We start from the raw sequence: 22,768 nt of genomic DNA, 5'->3' as shown, positions 1-22,768 counted from the left end.
ATCAAGAAGCCGCAAACAACCCACGATAGCTCGTGATGAAACCCACGAAGTCGAAGAACTTATCTGTTGTTCCCTGTGGAACTGTGTAAAGGCACAAGTATTTACATTCTCGCTCATTCTTATAGCTCTCAACTGAATCTGGGGCTCGAATTTCTGAGCCCCTCGCGCTCGCATTCAAAACACTTTGAAGTCTCGGTCTCGTAATCTAAAAAGTCAATATGTCTCGGGCTCAGTCTCGCATTTACCATTTACCACCCCTTCAAGAGTGTTCGCTGGAATATCTAAGCCAGTTACATGATAAAGTCAGCAACTGAGAATTCAACAGTCGTTCCCAAATAGACACCTTGTCAATGGTGTCGATTCCACTGAAGTTTTGAAGACATTTTGTCATGAGTGTAAAGAAATGTTGTCATGTGGAATGAAAGTAAGCAATTTGCATACAGGATGTAGGTTCTTTTGTTGATTGCCAGCTTTAAGATGATGCAAAATGTGGTAAAATGTTACTGTAAAGGCAGTAAGAATAAAATATAAGAAAACATATGGTTTAAATAGTTTGCATACTTCTTATGATACATGTAGATCCTTGTGATGTTAAAAGTTTATGTTGATGATTGACCAGTAGTTTGCACAATAGTCTCTGGATAGAAGAATGCATCCTTGTTGTTTCTGAATTCAATATTAATCTTCAAGTGGCTGTTAGCATACAGTTGTATAAAGAGTTGTGTGATAGGGCTTCAACAACTCACATGAAAAGTATACAGTACAGGTTTATCAGCTTGAACTTGATAAAAAGTCAAATGCTACATGACAAACATCAAAATTATGTCTAAAGGAGTGTTCCACATTACTCAATGTGCTCCACTCTGGTTTACTAGGTTCTTATGCTCACATGACCTGTTACAGATGTCTCTCACTGTAGGTGCTATAATTTTTTGTCAAACCCAATACTACTTTGATCAGCTGGATCTGTTTTAAAATACAAAAAGATAATAACATTTTTTATCATGCTATTCACAGAGGGAAGTTAATTAATTAAAAGTTTTTTGAAGAACACAATGCAACTGTTGTCAGCTTTTTTAGGACAATTTCTTGTACACACATTCATTCACTGTAATCACATTCCTGGTCGTGTTGAGCTTGTTGCATATCAGCTTGACAACCACAAATAAAGACATGTGCAGTACACCTTTCATTTTGAAGGACCAGTCCATGTTTGCGAGCAACACAATTGCAAATATTATAGCTTTTTAAGCTCTTCAACAGGGTATCCCACGCAAATCCCCCAAGTTAAATTAAAAATATGTCAAAGCTTTGCTCTGACTTCTTCAAAACTGTAACAAACAATAATTGTAGTATCAATGATGTAATAAATCAAGCATGAAAGACCTTGTTTAACCAAATTTCCAAATATGGAGAAGAGTGTTTAAAACATAACACACAGCAGAGAATTTTTGACAAAATTTGAGGTGTTGCAAATGTGATGGAATGTGGTCTTCTGTGTTTGATACACTATATATATAAGTACATGTATACCTATCTTCTCAATTGAAACTAAAACTAAGAAGAAAAAGGCGAATTAAAATTACAACATCGATGCAAATTAAGGTCAGATATCCAAACACCATCACAGTTATGATTTACATTGTTTAAACTTTATAAGTTATTTTTATGAGTTTGAGAAAATTATTTGAAAATGCTTCTGCAAGTGAATTTTTAAGAGACATATATTTGACATTGTTTGATGTCGAGAGTAAAAATAATGAACAATGTATTATATTGAATTACGTTGCATTGAATGTACATTCTGGCAAAAACCGAAATTATTCCTTAGTTAGTTCCTAAGTTAACCACATTGTAACAGTTAACGCCAAATACACATTTTTTTTGGACAGAATTAATATCTTGTAGAACTGTATAGGCTAGATCCAAGAAGCATATTCTGAGTACAGTGTCTTCTAATTAATTTGATAGTAAATTTTAACAATAATCAAGTGAACATAATTTGCGACACACTGCTTACCATCGTTTTCACCAAGTGTGCTTCTGTTAGTTCCTCGACTTGTGGTCAGCAGACACAGTGGCTGTTGGATCGGCGTTATCAAATACTGCAGGGCCTGAAGTGTTCTCCACATCATTTACTTCCCCTTACAAACAATGGGATGTAGACAAAATGTAGCCCATCATTTCTGTACATGTCCAGGATTGTTTCATTGTTGTTAACTAAAACACATTTAGCTAAGACATGCATGGTGAGAATTCGTCTCTGTTGAACATGTGACAAGGCATCCTTCGCTTCCTTGACCGGTATTGGTCAATTGATGTCCCCATACTGGCAGTTCATATTGTCATGTACTTAACAAACAGCTCTAGTACATGAAAGTTCAGCAGTTTGACTGCATTCAATGCTGCTCAATATGACTGCACAGCACAAGTACGTGTATACGATTTACGTGATAACAATAGAGTCCAATAACTGACACTCGTTTGGGTAAAGAAGTGAGTGCTTGCGAAAGCGAATACTTCTCCCGTTCAATCCACACTGAACACGAACCGAGCTTGGATAAGTTATTAATGGCTTGCGTGAGTAAAACATATCTTGTATCGCTGAAGAAATTTTCTCACGAAGATCTAAGCGAAATGACACAGAGTACACAGTTCTCGAGGGCAATGCGGGAAGAAAGATAATATATAACAGAAACGTGGCAAAACAATTTAGAAATGGAAAATAAATCACCTTGAAAGACTGCAACCAACTCGCGACGGTAAGCTGTGCAAAAATATTACTTGTACTCAAAACAGCAATGGCCGCCATATCGAACGCTCAAGTCATATAAGCCTACTCATTTCCTCCCAGAAGACCTCACGATACGCGACACGTAGACAAATAAATTCCGCGGACGGTAGGGCGGTAGCAAGGTGTAGGCTAAAGTGCTCACAAAAACCTTAACTCGCTTATGACGCCGGGTCCAGGGCTCGAACCCAGGCCACATTGGTGGGAAGCGAGCGCTACAACCACTCACCTTCCCTACCACCTTGGCTGAAACTCCTTAGGGAGTTAACGAAACTACAACGGCGACGCCGAGGACAACGTCAATTTAAAAAAAAGGGATTTATATTTTACGTACGAATCTCGCGATACTCTAAAGTCATTTACTTTGTTTATCACTGTCAAAACTATCGCAAAACTAAATCCGAACACAGCGATAAATTTGAAATAAAAATTTGAAAAATTAGCAGTCGTGGTTCACGTTCGCCAGGCAACGCAGAATTGGTCATTTCACGTTGTTGTCTTGCAAAGGACGGCAAAGAAATGTACCAAGAATTATAACGCACGTGCACAGCCATTGTACTGCTCATTAATTCTTTTGTTCAGTGACGTTCCCGTTGCCGTTGCCGTCGTGGTTTCGTAAACTCCCTACTAACTGATCGTGCGGTTTCTGTCAAAGACGTTGCTAAGCAACATTACGGCATAGCTAAAGACATTTTTTCTTCATGAAATAAGCCGAAATTTATTTGATGGCAACTGAAACACGCTACAAGAGAGAGAGAGAGGTTCGTAAACGGCTTTTAAATTCCTAAGTTCCACCCAAAAGAAATGTTGCGCGAGACGTCACAGAGGACATTTTGCCAGCATTACTTGGCGTTAATGGAGTGTGCGCGGAAACGCTCTAGGATCATCAAAATCCAGATACAGGGTAATCCACTTAAAACACGAGCAAATAAGGTTCGATCCTGCAATCTAGAAGGGGAGTTATAGTAGTGAAATCATACACTATAGATTAGGGAAGACAAGACAAAAGGACCTAGATTACAGGAGAGAACACAAGTTGAAATAATGACGGAACTGACGTGACGATACGCTTGCGCGAGCGCGAAATGCGGCTACGGTTATAAGCAATAAGAGGATCAAGTTCTCTACAGCTGGTGGTGCCACAATGGTTTCTACGTGTACTACTCACGTGTCGCACGTAGCGGAAACATTTTCATTGGGGTTTGCCAACTTGTAATACGGGTTGTAATAGGCAAAAACACCACTTTCTAATGCAACAATGCGCGACAAGACATGATAGATCATCGCAGTTATACACACAACTTAACAAGTTGTGACATTAAAGCCTGAGGCCTCAGCACTGCACCGTATCGCAGAGGTCAAGGATTCGAATCTCGTTCAAGCCTGATGTTTTTTTCAGGCTTTAATTTCACAGCTACTTAAGTTTTGTGTATAACTGTGATGATCAATCGTGTCTTCATGTCTTTCTCCGTAGTTCAAATACATGTTCTTTCATATATTCACTTGTATAATGCACAACAAGTTGCAAGAAATATTTGCCCCCATTACTGCGCCTTAGTTAAAACATCATAAAAAATGGGCCAAAAGAGGGCATGTAAAGCAGGGAGAACATAGTGGCAAATGCGAGTCAACGGAACAGAGAAGGCATGTCCAAGGCCTCCGGAAACCCGCGTAGATTGCTTTTGGTCACCCAAATACATGACAGAACCTCCGAAAAAGGATACGGTAACGCAAGATTCAGATTCAGCACGTATTACACACTAGAAGAAAGATCAGATCGAAGCGAGAAAGTATAAAACACGCAAAACAATTCTGGTAGAGTGTAGTCAACTGGTAGAGAACACTATGATTTAAGGTAATCCTCTGCAAACGGACGACAACATGTAGAGAATACGCAAAGGCGAATTCATTATGGTGGATTCTGGGTGTGAGGCGTGGGGAGTGAAAAATATCTCAAGGACCCACTCAACTGCAGACGGCAACGCAACTCGGGTACGTTAAATACAGATACTGTGTAACCCTATAGGGCAGAGAGGGTCGTGGGCGGTGTTAAATTAAGTGTGTTTTTTTTTTTCATAACCTTTCATTTTCATGACCTGCTAGGGTTTGGACTGCCGAGGATTTTAGAAATGGGTTTTAGTGAAACCTTGGTAAGATATCCAACTTTAATAACACGCATCGTTACCTTCAATATATATTAACTACACAATTCTAGACGCTTTTTTGACACCGCGGTGAGATATCCAAGGTTAATAACACGCATCGTCGCCTTTGATATATTAAGTATGCAATTATAGATCGTTTTTTTGACCTTGTGTTGACAGGAACATATATCCCATTGTTTCAAGAGCATAGATCTAGCAGGTTTCTAATGTCTGAACGGTAGATGTCAACGCTTTTGAGCGATATTTGAAGTGATTTGGCAGGTAGTTTCATGAGGTAATGACCTATTGCCAGCGTTTTCAATTTGTTTTTAAGTGATTTGGTACATCCCACTTCTCTAAAAATATTTGTTTGGAATCCTCAGAAATGGCACTTCTGTCTTTATGGGTGTCGGTTTTTCTGAGTGCCTTTTTGACAACAGACAACGCGGTAGTTCCTAATCCGATCTATGGGAATAATCAACAATCCCGTGGTCCGTTTGGTGTTAGCCCAAGTTTGAGAAATCCTAAACTACGACTTGGACTTCCATTGGTAAAGACCGCGCCTTCTCAAAATTCTAACTTAGCCCCGCCTTTGTCAAACCATCAGGGCGTTCATGTTATTGGCAAAGCTGCTCAACAAGCGCCGCCTCTGTCAAACCACCAGGGCGTTTACGTTGTTGGCAAAGCGACTCAACAAGACTCACTTGAAAAGAGACCCGGGGAATTAAATCAAAGCCATCAACTCAGTATGAGTGTGACACCTAGTAAAGAGCCTGCTCGGCAAATAGCACAGGGTGATCAGACCAAACCAGCAGCTACTAAGAACGAGGACAATGACGTCAATAACAATAATTGTGGATGTTGCTGTGGCACAAATAATAACAATAACGGTGGCAAAAATAACGGAAACAATTGTTGTGGCTGCTGCTGTTGCTGTTGCCAGCCTTGCTGTTGCTGTTGCCAGCCGTGTTGCTGCTGTCAGCCATGTTGTTGTTGTTGTCATCATCACCACGATCACGACCACGACTGTTGCGTGCATCACGATTGCTGCGTGCATCACCTTCATCACGTTACCCATGAATGTCCTTGCACATGTGCACAATCTTGCTGCTGTGGATGCCCACAAGGTTGTGGCTGTGGATGTGCACAGCCTTGTGGCTGCGGTTGTGGATGTGGTTGCGGAAGTCTGGACCCACTCTGTCAGGGTTGCGCTGCACCCTGTGGTTGTGGGTTAGCGGCATGTGGATGTCCTTTCCAGATTTCCCCTTGCTGTTGCTGTGGGTACACAACCGAGTGTGGCGATTATCACTATGATATCTTCGCAGAAGACAGTGAAGGTAATTTATTATTTTACTTTTATGCTTTATTCTTTGTTTTGTCTGACGGCCATATATCTGATTAAGCTTAAAAAAGAAGTATACATAAATAAACCATCGATTAATGTGGAAACAAGAGCTCATATTAGCTATCTGTGTATCTTACAAGACCCACCTGCAGTGCTAAGAACATTTAGATCCGCACCCTTGATCGAGCTTCTTTAACGTTTGAAATTCTCTTTCTTATCTAGGGCCTGAGAAAGAAGCAAGTAAAAACAAAAAGCAAGAGAAAGGAGATCGCCGCCAGCTCATCCTTCCACCAGGATATCTTTTCCCCGCGTTTCGCCGTTTCGAAAAGTTTCTCAAGAGGTCAGTTCCTGTTTAAGTAACTTTTATTTGTGAACCATCACAAAAAACATCAGCATATCAAAGCTTTTTGCAGATTCAACCCTATTTATCAGAAACTATTTAGTGCCCAAGAGAAATAACCTCATTATGCCTTTTAAATGCAGCTGCGTTCTCTAATGTAACGCGCCCGTGACCGTCTGAATCGCGTTATGCAAGTGGGAAGCATTGCTGAAAGGGTAACAGGAAAAACCTAAAGCTTAAGACAAGAGTTATTAAGAAGCTGTCTCTGTAAAAACCGACCACTGATTTCACTTCGAAAATTCGATTTTTTCTCATAAGCTGGGATTTCGAAGCCCTTACCTAGTCAATCACTAAAATGAGTTTTGATCAGATGAGTCCTTTAAACGCCCAGTGGCGCATAGGGCATCAACAAGTCGCCTCCATTCCTGTCGGTCCTTTGCAAGCCGTTAAGCTTGCCCCCAGGTAAGGTTTAATGCCTGAAGTTCTGCTTCTGCAGTTCTTCTCCAGGTGGATTTTGGACGGCCTCTTTTTTTTTTTTACCCTCTGGTGTCCATCTGAGAGCAACTTTAGAAATGCTGGTAGATCCTCTGCGGAGCACATGACCAACCCAACTCCATCGTTTCCGTGTATGAACAATACTCATGTCCTCCTGTTCTGTCAATTTAAAGAGCTCATTGTTGGAGATCTTTTTTGGCCAAAAGATGTGCAAGATTTTTCGGAGACAAGATGTGTGAAAGCTTTGCAGCTTTCTCAAGTCATGCACAGTCATTCTCCAACATTGAGATAAAGTAGAACAGAGAGTACACAAGCTTGGTAGATCTTAATCTTCGTTCTTCTGCTGTAGTTTCTGCTTCTCCACACGGATCGCAATTTTGCAAAGGCCCCTCTAGCTTTACCAATCCTCTGTCGGATGTCGATGTCAGCCCCCCCCCTCCCCCACTGCTGCAGACTGTACTGCCCAGATAGGTAAATTGTTGGGTCGTTTCAAGGTCTAGCTGTCCCACCTTGATGGGCAATGGTGCTGAGATGTTGACAGCAATACTTTTGTCTTCTGAGGGCTGATCTTAAGCCCTACCTGCCGAGAGAATCTGTTAAGCTAGTCAGTTTTCACCTGCATGTCACTAAAAGAATGGGATAGCAAAGCAATGTCATCAGCATAATCCAAATCCTCCAGAACAGTTGACAGCGTCCAGCGTATTCCTCTCCTTCTGTCTTCAGTAGCTCGCGACAGCACCCAATCGATGACAATGTTAAACAGTAGCGCTGACATAACACATCCTTGTCGGACACCCGATTTGACGTGGAAGCTCAGGTCAGAGCCTCCAACCGAGCAACAAAAGTCAGTGTAGAATTGCTTTATCACTCGGACAATGTGTGCAGGTATTCCATATGCCCTGAGGATACTCCATAGACTCTCTCTGTGCACGCTATCAAAAGCCTTCTGGAAATTGATAAAATTGATGTACAATCCTCTCTGCCATTCATGACACTGCTCAATGATGTTTCTCAAGGAGAAAATGTGTTCTGCACAGCCTCGGCCTTTTCTAAAACCGGCTTGTTCCTGTCGCAGCACTTCATTGATCGCCAAAGAAAGACGTTTCACAATAACCTTACAGAAGATTTTACTAGGTAGGGATAAAAGAGTGATACCCCGCCAATTATTACAGTCAGAAAGTGTGCCTTTCTTACGAATTGGTATGATGACCCCTTTGCTCCAGTCACTTGGTATACCCTCACTATTCCACACCTTAGCAAAGAGTGGGAGTAATATCTCTGCTGCAAGCTCTGGATGACATTTAAAGTGCTCAGCATTAAGCTGGTCCTACCCAGGTGCTTTACCATTCTTAAGATCTCTACGGCTTCCACGATCTCTTCTTTAGTGGGTGGTTCAATGCTAATGTCAAGGTCTTCCTCAGCATCATGAGCAACAGCTGGCTCCTCCGGGGCCTCTTTGTTAAGTACTTCCTCAAAGTGTTCCGCCCATCTCTCTTCCTGTTCCTTCTCAACGGGAATCAATGATGTGATACTCACGGGAAGATTGGGAACTAAAACACCTGTTGTAAACACAAAATGGCCGTGGCATTCATCAATCCTTCCTTGGCTTCCCGGATCACCGTTTACTGTTCATACATGTATTTGTGCCGAGAGTTGTCCAAAAGAGTGCTTCTAAAAACCTTTCAAGAGGACTCTACATGATTAAACCGGCTTCGAGGAAAACAATGGCTAGTAATACAAAGAACATCGAAGTATGTGACGGTCACCCTCGACACAGACGAGGAACGTATAAATATACTTTATATACAAACCTACAGCTGGAAGGAAAAGCTGGCAGTTTTAATGCTACCTAGGTTTCAAGGATCGCTACAAAGGACCAAAACTTTAATCTTGAAACCAGGTAAGAAATTTACGTGAATTTATCGGAGCACTTTACGAAGGCGAGTGTGTTAGTTACTCACTGGAATATTTTCAAAATTTCCTGAACTTTAAGCGGTCGTTAGTTTTGAAAACCTAGTGGGCAGACAAATTTTATTATTGTTTTAAATTAAGGGACATTCATACTTTCTATTCATGTAGTTCGGCAGTTTCAAACAGGTGCCCCATTTTTTTGAAACGTGCCATCAAAGTAGAGCTATTTTCGCGTTTGGTTCAAAATTCGATTTAACGGGTAGAAAATCTTCATTTAACCGTTGAAGGAACAACATTGAATTATAATTGCAACATGGCTAAGCAAACTACTATGATATATCTATTGTTGAAAAAAAGAATTGAGACTTTTGAACGAATATTATTTTTTTTAGAGCGCCGGAAAAATTTCCAGTTTCGGCAGGCATGAAACTTGTGTCGAGCGGACCGAACTTCAATCAATCCTAGAAAACTTCAATTAGAATTTTCAATCAAATAAAACTCATTTTAGTGATTGACTAGGTAAGGGCTGGGAGGCGCGGTGGCCTCATGGTTAGTGCGCTCGTCTCCGGATCGAGCGGTCCGGGTTCGAGCCCTGGCCAGGGACATTGTGTTGTGCTCTTGGGCAAGACACTTTACTCTCACAGTGCCTCTCTTCACCCAGGTGTATAAATGGGTACCGGCGAACTTAATGCTGGGGGTAACCCTGCGATGGACTAGCATCCCATTCAGGGGGGAGTAGAAATACTCCTAGTCGCTTCATGCTACGGAAACTGGGATAAGCTCCGGCCTGATGGGCCACTTGGCTCGCATGCAGACTTTACCTTTACCTAGGTAAGGGCTTCGAAATCCCAGCTTGTGAGAAAAATCGAATTTTCAAAGTAAAATCAGTGGTCGGTTTTTACAGAGACAGCCTCTTAATTCAGTTTCACCATATATCCAATGCAAACCCTTTCCAAAACTTAAAATTGAGCAAACATGAAGATAAAGAAAAATAAACAAAAAGCGCTGGAAAGGTCAAAAAGCATTTATTAGTATTGTATGAATTCTAAAAGTGATGTACTAAAATGTTGCAACCTATTGGCTGAACTATACTATACTATCAAACACAAGTGTGCTGAATGTCGTCTATTAAATGGCGACCTTTTTCTCTTTTCCACACAGTTCCGGAGAAGGATTTAGACATACTACTGGGCAATATCCTAGCTAGTAGAGATTGACTGACTATCAGTGTTCAACTTTTCCTGCATTTATTTCAAACCAACAGGACGAAGGTTCCATATTCTAAACGAGTGCACCAGTATATGGCAAAGCTGCGCCGTCAAGTGACACCGTTTCAGTTTTGGTATCCCTAAAAAATGTGCTTCTATAGAAGTGCTTAAGTTGTTACAATTTAGTGTCCACATTGTATTGATACTAATGGTTTGACTTGGTATTCATTGAGGAAATACATTGAAAGCAACTGTTACTGTTTGTGTTTGTTGTGCTCCACGTTGCCTTGGTGATCGATTAAAAAAGGGCAAACAGGGAACTAATTGAACCCGTAGCAAGTTTTTAGGTTGAATTGTCCAGAAGTCAAGTACTAGCGAGCAACCCTCTAAGTTTAAATCGAAGTATGTTAGAAACAAAAAATTAAAAACAGGATGAAGCTTAAACAAAAAAAAAAGGTCATTTATAATTTCTAACTTCGTATCGAGTGTTAATTTGTGACATCAATAACAAGGATGACCTACAAGGGGGTCAACTAAAACTGTAAATTTTCTTCAAATTAAAGCGATTTTCTTAAGGGTTAACCTGCATGTATGCTTTGCTTTAATTTCACTTGGTGCACTGTAATTAAGACGCATACAAAATCACGGAGTCGCGTTGTCTCGTTGTCTTAATAAGATAGTCTGTTTTCCAAATATATCCTCCTTTCGACAACCGTTTTAATTTACCTTATGTCATACCAGTTTTTCTTCCAAGGAAAAAACATCTCCTTCTTCCTTTTCGTCTGTTTTCTTTTCTATTACACTGTACGATTTTTCTCAATAATTAGTATTTTCTGGCAAGCAATAGTCTTGGTCAGAATTGCAGAGATGGAAAGAGGAAAAGTACGACTGTACCTGACACTTACCTGCTGAGATGATAATGAAATAGTTGGACGGGTTTGTCAACCGGTTTACTTCGTTTTAGAAATAATCAATAATTTTGTTCAAGACTACAGAGCGTTTAGTATCATAGAAAAAGAATTCGTTAGAGAATATTGCATTCCAAAATGCAAAACAGCGTGAAATTATATATCAGTTCACTTGCTACCAGCTTCATGGAAAACGGCTTGACCTGCTCATTTAATTGTTTTTCGCATAATCAACGAAATTTAATTCATAAACCAGACGAAATTTTGGAATCTGTTTTACATATTTTAAATTAGTTTGAAACACGTTTAGTGTATCGAAGAATGCTGCCGTTTGTGCTCTTTCCTGAAAGGAAATGACAAGCAAACTTTACATCGCTGGTACCAGAAATGAATGTGCCATGTTAACCCAATGAAATTCCTTCTCGTGTGATTTCCATGACCTGGTTACTCGAAGCGTTGAAAATAAAAGAGGTGGGGACAGACATTGAATGGAGCTGTGATGTAAGATTTATAATTTCCTCGCATGGAAACGAACCTCCAACAAGCGATCCAGAGGTAAAAATAATTTCAACCATGCAATTTTTCCATTAGCACCCAGTTTTAAGAAAACATGGGACTTATCTAGAAGGCAATGAAACCGAAAATCGTCGTGAATTTTTTATTTTCTTCTGTCATATTCTATGCCGCGGTAATTTCTGAGGGAATTGTTCAAGAGAATAACACGAAAACCTCGAGGAGTTTCTCAAAATTAAACACGAGTGGACGGAAAGATGTTAACTTGAAAACTAACGAAGTAATTTCTACAAGAAGGACATCGGGAAAGCTACGTGCAGAAGGAAGAGTCTCAAGGTAGGAAAATGTTATATTCTCGCAGTTGTCATATTTTCCCTATCCATTGTGAAAATGTAAAGACATTGGAGATTATGGTTGTGTATCAAACATGACAGACATAACAAATAATCTGAAACAGTGAGCGATGAATCAAAATTAACAAGCTGGAAAAGGCTGGTTTGAAAATGTTGTCAAATATAAAAAACTGAATGTCAAGAGATCATCGACCAATTTCATCCAAAGACACAGGAATCACTGACCTGTAGAAAAAGGAGAGTCTGGTTTTGTTATACTACATACTTTTAAGTCTTAATTCTGATTCAAGGTAGTAGCCAAAAATGAATTATGACTGAGGCAATGTCTAAGGAAGAAAAAAATATGACTGAGGCAACTCCATGGTGACATTGTCTTCTGATGGCTAAAAAGAACAAAAACCGGGAAAAAAATGACTGAGACAAGTGCCTCGATTTGCCTGTTACAGGCTACGACCCCGGCTGTTGAGATAGGAGAGCCAAGTCTATTCTTTTCTACATTGTTGGTTGATCTTCATCAAGCACATCTTTCAGTTCCGTTTACTATTGGGGAGCTTGTTGTCAATAAGGAGATCTTTTCGTACGTCTGTACAGTTTGATCTCCGCATTGGCAAAATCCACTCGAGAAAGAAATTTAGTCTTGCAAACCTGTAACGACGGTCTCATGTAATGATTGTAGCAGATGTTGATTAGGAAACAAATTGGATTATCAAAGAGAACTGTTCAAAACGTGAAATCTACAGATGTTTGTATGACATGGTGGCTGGTGACTGGGTGGCAAGTATCAACGTGCTTGGGATGGTATACATACCAGTTATGCAACGCTTTCGAGTGGTATGCCATGGAATATCTTACGAGTCACTTGTATTTTTTAGGTATACACACGACCCTTTAAACGAGTGTGTATACCAAGAAAATACAAGTGACGTGTGGGATATTCCATGGTATACCACGAGAGAGCGTTGCATAACAGTTTTATGCCAAGCCATAGAAAGTCCAGTGGGCAACACAATCAATGCTTGGATGTATGTAAACCGGATGAATGTTTTAACTTGGAGATGTAAATGATGATATCAACAAAGATTGATCTAGTGTCCCACTTTCAAGAAACGAACGGCCAAGCGCATTTACAGTTATGTAAATAAGAAAAACTGTGTGATTTACGTACGATCGGCATGGTGACGAAAAAGGTAGAATTGCAGCAGCCTGGTTCTGGATGAACATACACTGATTAAGGCGGCTAACAACAAAAACAACAGCAACAACAAAAACAGCAAAAACAGAACTCGGTAACCCAGAGTTCAAATTTAAAATAAAATTATCCCGAAGCGTTTCCCAACCACCTCAATTTTCTCAGAAAATGTCATCGTAACATCCTCGTAAATAAATTATCATCATTAATTATTGATCTTTCAAAGAATAAGTTCTGGAGACTGTTGCCAACCACCTTATATAGTTTTATTTTAATAAAAGTGCTGGTATAGGAGTCAAACATTATCAAAATACTAAAGATGGTCATTCTTCATATTTGCAGACCTGAGTCCATCCCTAACGCAGCACAAAGCAATGATATAGGGAAAACTAAGGGGAAAAGATATGGTATGGCGTACTGAAATAACATAATTTTTGGCATTTGTTCGTTGCCAGGTTCCTTAATCCTTGTTTAAGTATAAATTTATTTTTTTCAGGATGCCACATTTGCCATGGTTGTCAGCCATGTGTTGGTGGCTGTATGCCACAATGTGGATGTGACTGTTGTCACCATGAATGCGATGGAGGTTTGTCAATTTCTACCCGCATGACCACTGATTGTGCACACTGTGCATGACGACTTAGAAACTCAGTTCAACTGTTAAGCTTAGTTTGTACGTATTACCAAAAGCATAAGCATAAGCTCAAGCATAAGCAAAAAAAATGTCACTTGTAAAGCGGGCGACAAAAGCACAAGTGCAAGCATCAACTTAATCACAAGAGAAGAAAGTCTCTTTTTCTTCTTGTGCTTACGGTTGCCGTGGCGCCTGTGTGAACCGGGATAACGCAACCACTTTATCGTGCCTTTATCATGCCTCTCGCTAGCCGTTATTAGCTGGTTTGCGCGTACGACACAAGCATAAGCACAATGCTATTCAAAATTTAGACACCGTCACCTTGTGCTTATGCTTATTGCAAGTGTGAACACACTTGCGCTTGTGCTTGCACGTTTGCTTATGCTTATTCCGGAGTACGTCATACGTGTAAACCAAGCTTTAACGACGAACTGAATGCATGCGGCATGAAATTGATAAAATCTTAGATAGGATAGCTAACCGAATAGAGTCGATGGTCCTTGACGTGACAAGGGAAGAGGTTATACCAGCGTGATATTGAACCTTTAGATAACGTTAGGTTGCGTAAAGCTGTAAAAATGAAATAGCCTTTTCGAATTGTGTGATATTTTAGTAAACAAAGCGTTTTCTAAAGCTGTTCATGCTGTTCATGCGTTGTTTTCTGTTCAATTGTTAAAATTCCTGACTAAAAAAAGTTAAAAATATATTTTTCCACAATTGCTACGAATCTCGCGATCTGATTGGCTAATTTGCCGTTGTTGATAAGAGTCCAGATAACGCTGCTCACGTCGATGTGTCACGCAATGCCTTTTTCAGCTCTCGCTCTGAAAAAAAAAACCCATTTTCTTTGACGTTTATATGGTGGTAAAAAACAAATCAAAATGTGGTTTAGGGTGGTCTGTACTCTTATCGACAGCCGGATACGCGTCATCACAGTGGTCAAAATTTTGTTGTGGACTGTGATGACACGTATCGTTGTCGATAAGAGTACAGACCACGCTAAAGTACATTACAACAGAAAGGCATTTTTAGACACTAGAGCGCAGCAAAAAAGTCCAGGCTGCTCATAAGCTAAGAAGTAATCTTGGAAATAGACAAAAATTGCGTTGCACCGAATGTGAAGAAAAAAAAAAACAGTCTTCTTCATAAAGGTGGAAAAAGGGCTCATAAATAATAATTACTGATTAAAAAATTGTGGTGGAATAACATTGTCCATCTTTCAAATTACTGCAAGATGAACGTGTACTGCATAAATGCATCGGCTGAGGAACCTTTTCCAGAAATGTTTGTTTTCAGCTTTTGAAAGGACCATGAATTCTAAAGGAGAATTGTTCCCCTAAGGCTTAAACCGAATGTCAATCCACATTGACATCATAGGTCTTTGCGATGGAAAGTTAGATATTATAAGAAGGCCCTGCACAGAAATCGCAATAAGTTGCACATTTATGCAGCGTATTTGTTTATCCATTAAATCCTGTTTTCTTAGGTTGCTGGTGTCCTATTCCTGGTGCAGCGGAAGAAGAACCAAAGAAGAAACCGGAGGAGCCATGCTGCTCTCCGTGCTGTTGCCCTTGCTGTCCTACCCCATGTTGTCATCAGTGTTGTCATCATATACATCATCATCATCATCACTGCTGTCCTTGCTGCCACTGTTGCCACTGCTGCCACTGCTGCCACTGTTGCCCATGCTGTTGCCATTGCTGTCACTGTAAGCGATCTCAAGGCCCCTTGTCACCGTCCTTCTTCAGCAGACCAGTCTATCTCTACATGTTTACTCCGTGCCCTTATTTTAGTGGGCCTTACAACGGCCGCGCATTCTCACTGGTACGAGGTGGACCTTTAAGGGTGCACTGAGAAATCAAAGTTTTAAATCTGAAAATTTGATAAATAACTTGAATGGACAAATAATGCGTTCACAAGTTTCAATGATAGGCATTCGCCATGTAGGACCATGTAAGCATCATCATTCGCCCTATAGGTCACTCGCACTTTAAAGACAATGTCTCTCAAATGATCTATCCTCGAGGAGTAATAAAACTTTGTATGGTTCTTAGTCACACATGCGACAGCATGACCCATTTCTTGAATATCTTAACTCCTACAGGATGTTAAGAGTACTCGTGGGAAAGCCAAAAAAATAATAAAGGCCATTTTAGTTGAGGCCCTTATAAACTGGTATGTTTTAAGGCCAAAGCCGAATGTCATAAATTGAAAATATAATTCATTCTCAAATTTGTGGTTCGAGAGGTTTTAAAGAGTACTGCTTAGTAAGAGTGTAACCGGAGGCCAGTTTAGTTGCGTTCTGGCGAATATTCTGGCTTGTTTGAAGGCTAGTTGCTTAAGCTTTAAATTAATGAACAGAAATTAAAATCCCTTTTTAATTTGCGGCTTGGGATATTCAGTATTCATTTTCTTGTAAGACAACTCGTGTCCATGGGGGACAATGGTCTCAATGGTGTTTCATAGGTTAATATTTAGGTTCTAGAGCATTATAAGCACCGCAGTGTTAGGGATGCATTTTTTAGGTGAACCATTAAAAAGTACAAATACTTACGGACAGCTTTTGTTCAGACGCTATTATTTTAGCTTTAACACGTACATTAGAAGTAGCATTTCATATGTTCAGTGCACTACAAAAAATCATCACTAACACCATGTTGTGGTAATTTAGGGAACTGATTAAAATGCGCTTTCCGCGAGACAACGAAATCATTTTAAACGTGGAATGAACGAGACATCAATGCCTTCTCGGTTTCGATCCTGGCTTCCTTGATGTCTTGGACTGCTTTGCATGACGTGGCCATGGCCATGGATATACATACGTCCATTGCGCACTGGCGTAACTTTTTACCTCCTTGTAAGCGTGATGTCTCAGTTTGCGAGGAATTATTTCCCTGTAATAAAGATCTAACAATGAGTTAACTGGTCAAAATTTACTATTAATTTAATGCTAACGAGATGCGAAACATACTGAGTTAACGATGCATGCAATTCAGACTCAGGTTTCCATCAGTAATAATAAAACCTAATCAAACTTTTTCAAGTTGTTTGCAAGAATTTGAAAATGTGAGCAGCATGGAGTACCTTAATTGCAAATTTGCTAGACGTAATGCTACCTAGTGCATGTTTTACCTCTGGAAACGTTTACGAAAGTTATATGTATATCTTATCAAGATGTCCAGGTTCGAAACCTAACAGGAGTCATGCGTCGTATTCTTGGGAAAGATATTTTATTCTTACAGTGTCTCTCTTCACCCAGACGTATAAATGGGTATTGGTGTGTAACCCTGTAATGGACTAGCATCCCGTCCATGGGCGAGTAGAAATACTCCTAGTTGCGTAATACTACTAAAGAAGCCGGCATAAGCTTTGGCTGTTAGTCCACTTAGCCTGGCGCAGACTTTACCTTTATCCTTTATATGTATAACGTGCCTGCAATTTTTGCCACAGGGTCTGGTAACGGATAACAAAATCCTATTCTTGACCAGCTTGCGGACACAAATTGACCACTTTCTCACATTATTCAACAGAGCACAATACTGGGAGTGAATTCTGCTGACCATGAAGTCTTCAACTAATTTTGACTATCAAATAAGCTGTTTCGATTCGTTTTTAATCTGATAGGCCTTCTTTTCCAGAGTTAAAGTCATTTAACTTACCCTAATAAGAATGCTGGAACAGTTCCCAGTTGCGGCCGAATAGTTTTCCTCCTCGTTACCATATCTTCAGTTTCCTTGTGAAATTGTCCTTGATCATTTGAATCCACTCCGAAGGTAATCAAAAAAAAAAACAAAAAAAAAAACAGAGCGCTTAAGACAATTGCTGGAATACTTTTCGTCATTTCAAGTGATTTAAACTTCTTATTATGTTTTAGTTAACTCTGATTGTCTGTTCATCTGTTGTTATGGGCAAGTCATGTATTTCTTTACACTGGATTTCTAAGTGTTGAGGTGTAGGGTGTGCGAAGGTGTCTTATTAGAGTCTTGTACCAGTCCTATGTAAATACAAGCACTGATATAGGAATTTGATCTCACTTGATACTGATTGATTTATTGTTTTAAATCAGCCACTATACTGCACTCAGAAGACTCAGACATTAAAAAACAACCCTCTAAGATCGAAGGGATTAGTTAATTCTCCTCTTGTATGGTTGAATCTTTCACACGTTTTCTCTTCCTAGGTCAAATGATAACGACAAATTAATTAGATCTTTGGGATACCAATCGAAACTTGTAACCAGCGCACGATGTATTATCGTCGCCTTTTGCTTGTATCTTAAGCTAGATTATCACTGTTTTCGTTGATAAATTGAGAAACTCTTAGTGTCGATAATTTGGTCAAAAGTTAGACAGAGTCTAAGAAAATCATCGTCCAAATCTACATCAGCCATGATGTATAAAAATTTTGCGTTTTTTTAATTTCAGTTTCACAACTGGCCTTACATTTAATTGAAACCGTAATGTGGTGGTCGGATACAGTTAATGCGCTCTCGTGCTAATGCAATTCACTGCGCGCACATGGTACCGATACGGCGATCATCCTATTCCTATGTCCGCGCAATCTGTGCAATGTTTGTTCATAAATGATAAAGTGAGTTGCAGCTTTTAGTCAGGCACGTTAGAAAAATTGAAGATGCAAGATTCCAGCATTTTTCAGCCAATCTCGTCCCCATAATCTCGATCCGTTTAATTAGTATCAAGAAAATGAGACCTCTGGGAGAGATCGGAAGCTGAGCCAGCATTAGTTTCAACGGTTACACTCTCTCTCTACACATGTTCAGGAACCGTTATTGAAGTTGAACGCATGTGCACAATCAAACCGGAAACAAGATTTTCTGGTTGCGGTTTTTAATTTCGTCTAAAACATCGCGCCTTCGGTCATTGTCGACCCAAGACGCGCGGGCTTTGGAAACGAGATTTTTTTTCACTGTGTTTCTTTGTTACTGGAAGAACCCAGCTAAATACAGGGCATATGCAGTTAGTCAAAAATTGAGACTATTGTAATGGCTTTCTCGGAAAACACCCCTCGAGAAACACTCGTTAGAGCTTCAGGAAATTTGGCGGGAAAATACTTCTGAAAAAATAATAACTGGATTAATCTGAAAAGACTGACATTACATCATTATCTTTACTAACGTCTTGCGCCGCAGATTGTATTGGGACAACGCCGTCTACCGCATTTTAACCCTTAGATAATTTTCTTTCATTTTAATTCGTAGTATATAGGTATAATATAGTATTTCAAAGTTTTATCGTGTATATATCCATTTTAATGTTATAGCCATATGTTAGTAAATAGCAATTTAGATCAAGGGCCACAAGTTTATTAGTTATACACCCTTAGGGGCAACCCACGGTAAATAAATTGTTTTCTTGCTCGCTTACTTACTAACAGAAATGATATGTCAGACAAACCATAAGGTGAACTGGCAAAATCCCTGGTAATAAATTATCGACTAAAAACAGTTAACTTTAACAATATTTGCACGTATTTTGTGCGGTTTTTCGAAAGAATAACCTCATAGTATATAACTTTAAACACGTTAATAGACACACGCTAAATCTGAATTAACTTCACCACTTTCTTGCCAAATCGTCACGAGAAATAGCGCAACCATGTCGCCAAAAAGGCCAAAAAAAATTAAGTACATGTAGTTTTATTTTCTAATTTTCTTCATGCATCACCGAAGACAATTGAATGCCGCTTTTAGGAGGAGTTGCAGGGGAGCTGGAGATGTAAATATTAATCGTTCTAACACCACGCCCTTTCAAACCTTTTCAATAAGGACTTAGGACTTTTAACTTAAAATGTTTTTCTACTAAGTTAAGCCACGAGAAAAAAAAAAAAACGTCGAAATGGGTAGTGGTGTTTTTAGTTTATGCCTGCTCCGTTTTACGCTAGCCTTTTTAAATTTAATTGCACTAGAAAAGTAATTAACTGAAGCAACCACAAGTGTTTTCTTTGTGTTTTTAATCGTCTCAAGATTGTTTCTAAGATCACTGAAGGGGAACCTTTTTGCTCACTACTTTACATCTTTTTAGAAGTGAGTAGAAATATTTTAGGCTATGATGCTTTTTACTTTTAAAAGGTAGTTTATCAGGCAATATTTTGGTTAATAAAACAGAACTCAAAAAAACAAATATATTGTTTCATTTGCTCTCTCTGTTAAAACCTTCCCAATATGCTTGGAAAATCTAAAAAGGCTGTTAACATGCAATTCAATTTAAATTTCAAGTTTTCTCTACCGAGCTTTCTTATGTGCGATTTGATAAATCAATCAATCAAACACAACAAAGCAGGCCAGTCTTTTTAAAGTTCTATGATAATTTTAAAAAATATATCATTTGATCGCCTACAAAGAACACTTTTCTCCTCAATTTGTCCATGTCTTGATTATCAGCAACTTCCTCCACATTTGTACTCTAAGCAGTACCGGCAAGCGCATCTTCATTTAACAAAGTTCAGATACTTTCTGTAAACTGTAGGTAATTCAAATGCAAGCATCGCCGAGTGGAAGGCAGCATTCGCGCTCAAATATATTTTACAATTGGTTCAGCAGTTCTTTTACGCGTAAATAATTAAGTAAAGTTGAAACTTGGTGAGCTAAAAGACCTTCATGCTGTAAGGTAAGTGGTGCTCGAGTGATCATCAGGTATCGTCCTTGTCAACCAATAGCATGTGAGTATATAGGCGTGATTTATCCGAGCACTCAACAAGGGGGATAGTTTACCAGTAGTAAAATGACATATGCGTGCTCTGAACCATATGTCCAACGCCGCCTCTCTGTGATGTAATACTTTCTCATTTTCCTTGGATATCAAACACTTACTATTAGCGTTTTGTCTTTAAGTGGTCGGTCGCAGTTTGTTTCATTTGATCTAGCAGTATGCGTGTGAAACTGGTTACCGTTCTTTGCATCGCACTTGGTGCTTTGGCGTTAGTGGAAGGAAAATCCATAAGCAAAGAAAATGGTATCGTTGACCTTTTAATACATTTTAATGCTATGAGGCGGTCGATGAGATCCTATTTTCTTGGTTTTCAGCCGAACTCGAGATTAAACCAAAGGAGGAGTTGGAAGAAGAGAAACACAATAAGATGACCGAATCAGAACCCACGAATGAAGAAAGCGAATCCGCAAACGGTTGGTGATTTGCTTTCGTATTTAAACACCTCAAAAAAATTATCTGCCCTCGAACCTGCAAAAAATAACAAACGACACTAAAGACTTCGAAAAAACTCTCGCAGATAAGGTGGTTTCAGTAAGCTTAAACTGTATCAACAATTTTGGGTGTAAAAGAGAAATTAAGCTGATTATTTATAAGGAAAAACCAGTACTAAATTGTTGACCGAAAATAACTTTCATCAGTGCATATTTTATAATAACCTCTTGAACAATTATATTTAATGGTAAATTTGTCATATATTGGTTTATTGTCTCCAACCCTATGGCGGACAACTTGGATCTGTACGGTATAGTGCGACGTATTTGATCTTTGCTACTTTGCAGATGAAAGCAAAAACATCAAACCCAAAGAAGGGCTAGAGGAAGAGAAGAATAGCAAGATGGTTATAGACTCAGAATCACCAAACGAGGAGAGTGAATCCGAAAATGGTAAGCGAACTGTACAGCGTCATTATGGAAAATTGCTAGCACTTCCGTGTATGAGGTGCGGTTGACTCTGGATCAAGTGCTCCGGGTTTCAGCCCTGCTGGGTTCATTCTTAGGCTAGACACTTTACTCTCACAGTACCTCTTCTCACCCAGATGTAATATGGGTATCGGTGATCATAATGGTGGGGGAGGGGAGTAAACCCGCGATGGATTAGCACCCAATCCAGGGGGGAGTAGAAAGACTCTTAGTCACCTCATACTAAGGAACTAGAAATAAGGGCTGGCGGATAGGCCACTAGGCTCGAACGTATACTTCACCTCTATTTACTAACACTTCCGAGATCGTTGAATACCCTAAGAAAAACATCATCATTCCTTGCTCATATTCACATCAGTTTTAAGAAAGAAAGTATTCGGTATTGAACTGAAACTAGCTTGCAAAGGAGGCTCATGCAGTACATTAATTCCATTTGCATTTGACAAGACTCCACGCATTAGCCTCAGTTGCAAGCTAGTTCCAAGTCAATGCATGAAAGATCATTTATTTGAACTGCGGAGAAAGACGTGAAGACATCAAATGATCATGAGAAAGATTCAGCCTTGATACCGGTGCAGTGTTCTACCAACTGATAGGGCCAACTGGGAGCTGGTCTCATTGTACTCACGAGCGGTTCGGGTTCGAGCCCTGGCCAGGTTAACTGCGTTGTGTTCTTGGGCGAGACAGGTTACTCTCACAGTGGCTCTCTCCTTCTAAGTGTATACGTATAAATGGGTACCAGCGAATTTATCGCTTCCGGTAACTCTGCAATGGGCTAGCATCCCATCTAGAGGGAGGAGAAATCCTCCAAGTCGCTTTATGTTACAGAAACCGGAGATGAGCGTCGGCCTGATAGGTCTCTTGGTTCGTATGCAAGCTTTACCTTTATGTACCGTGATAATTTAAAAGTAAGCACGTATGGATTCATGCTAACTATACGACACACCCACACAAAACTTATGAGAATACTTTTCTTTTGTTTTAGAACAAAAAGTTAAAGATCCCTGCGTTTGCGACAAAACGACTAAAAAGCAATGCAAAGAGGCGACAAAGAAATCTAAATGCACTGAAAAATGTAGCAGCCAATGCAGCACTCCATGCAAAGAGAACAAGGGATGTAAAGACAACGATCAGCCGAACAAATGTTCATGCAAGTCCCAAGGAGATGAAGGAAAGAAATGCAAAAGTATTAAACCAACTGAAGGCGAGAAGAAATGCAATTGTAAAAGCAAAGCAGGTGAAGCCAAACAGGCAATTCCAAAACCAGGCGCTGCTGTCTCTGGTGCTGT

At 39.7% G+C, this 22,768-nt stretch overlaps 3 protein-coding genes across 4 annotated transcripts in view; all 3 read left to right on the top strand.

The window, feature by feature from the left end:
- The first annotated feature begins 5,320 nt into the window (after window positions 1–5,320).
- Window positions 5,321–10,378, top strand: LOC145478780 (uncharacterized). Its single transcript, XM_081456925.1, has 3 exons — window positions 5,321–6,272; window positions 6,503–6,620; window positions 10,291–10,378. The coding sequence occupies exons 1-3, from the start codon at window positions 5,321–5,323 to the stop codon at window positions 10,376–10,378; spliced, it is 1,158 nt and encodes a 385-aa protein (XP_081313051.1).
- A 1,241-nt stretch (window positions 10,379–11,619) lies between these two features.
- LOC145469032 (uncharacterized) lies at window positions 11,620–16,003 on the top strand. 2 transcript variants are annotated; one of them, XM_081452687.1, is made up of 4 exons: window positions 11,620–11,991; window positions 13,540–13,604; window positions 13,694–13,783; window positions 15,318–16,003. In XM_081452687.1, the coding sequence occupies exons 1-4, from the start codon at window positions 11,774–11,776 to the stop codon at window positions 15,683–15,685; spliced, it is 741 nt and encodes a 246-aa protein (XP_081308813.1). In that variant the 5' UTR covers window positions 11,620–11,773; the 3' UTR covers window positions 15,686–16,003. The 2 variants fall into 2 exon arrangements, with proteins under 2 accessions (XP_081308813.1, XP_081308819.1); XM_081452693.1 differs by lacking the exon at window positions 13,694–13,783.
- A 4,544-nt stretch (window positions 16,004–20,547) lies between these two features.
- Window positions 20,548–22,768, top strand: part of LOC145469016 (uncharacterized) — a 2,788-nt gene continuing 567 nt past the window's right edge. Inside the window, exons 1-4 of the mRNA XM_081452684.1 lie at window positions 20,548–20,802; window positions 20,874–20,972; window positions 21,339–21,443; window positions 22,465–22,768. The exon at window positions 22,465–22,768 is cut by the window's right edge and continues 567 nt beyond it. Of these exons, the coding sequence (XP_081308810.1) occupies window positions 20,718–20,802; window positions 20,874–20,972; window positions 21,339–21,443; window positions 22,465–22,768 (593 nt within the window). The 5' untranslated portion in view covers window positions 20,548–20,717. The remainder of the gene's footprint in view (window positions 20,803–20,873; window positions 20,973–21,338; window positions 21,444–22,464) is intronic.

This window comes from Orbicella franksi, chromosome 2, assembly GCF_964199315.1.
Source record: "Orbicella franksi chromosome 2, jaOrbFran1.1, whole genome shotgun sequence".
NCBI classification, from domain to species: domain Eukaryota; kingdom Metazoa; phylum Cnidaria; class Anthozoa; order Scleractinia; family Merulinidae; genus Orbicella; species Orbicella franksi.
Note: the sequence above shows the minus strand (reverse complement) of the source record. Positions and strands in the feature narration are given on the sequence as shown.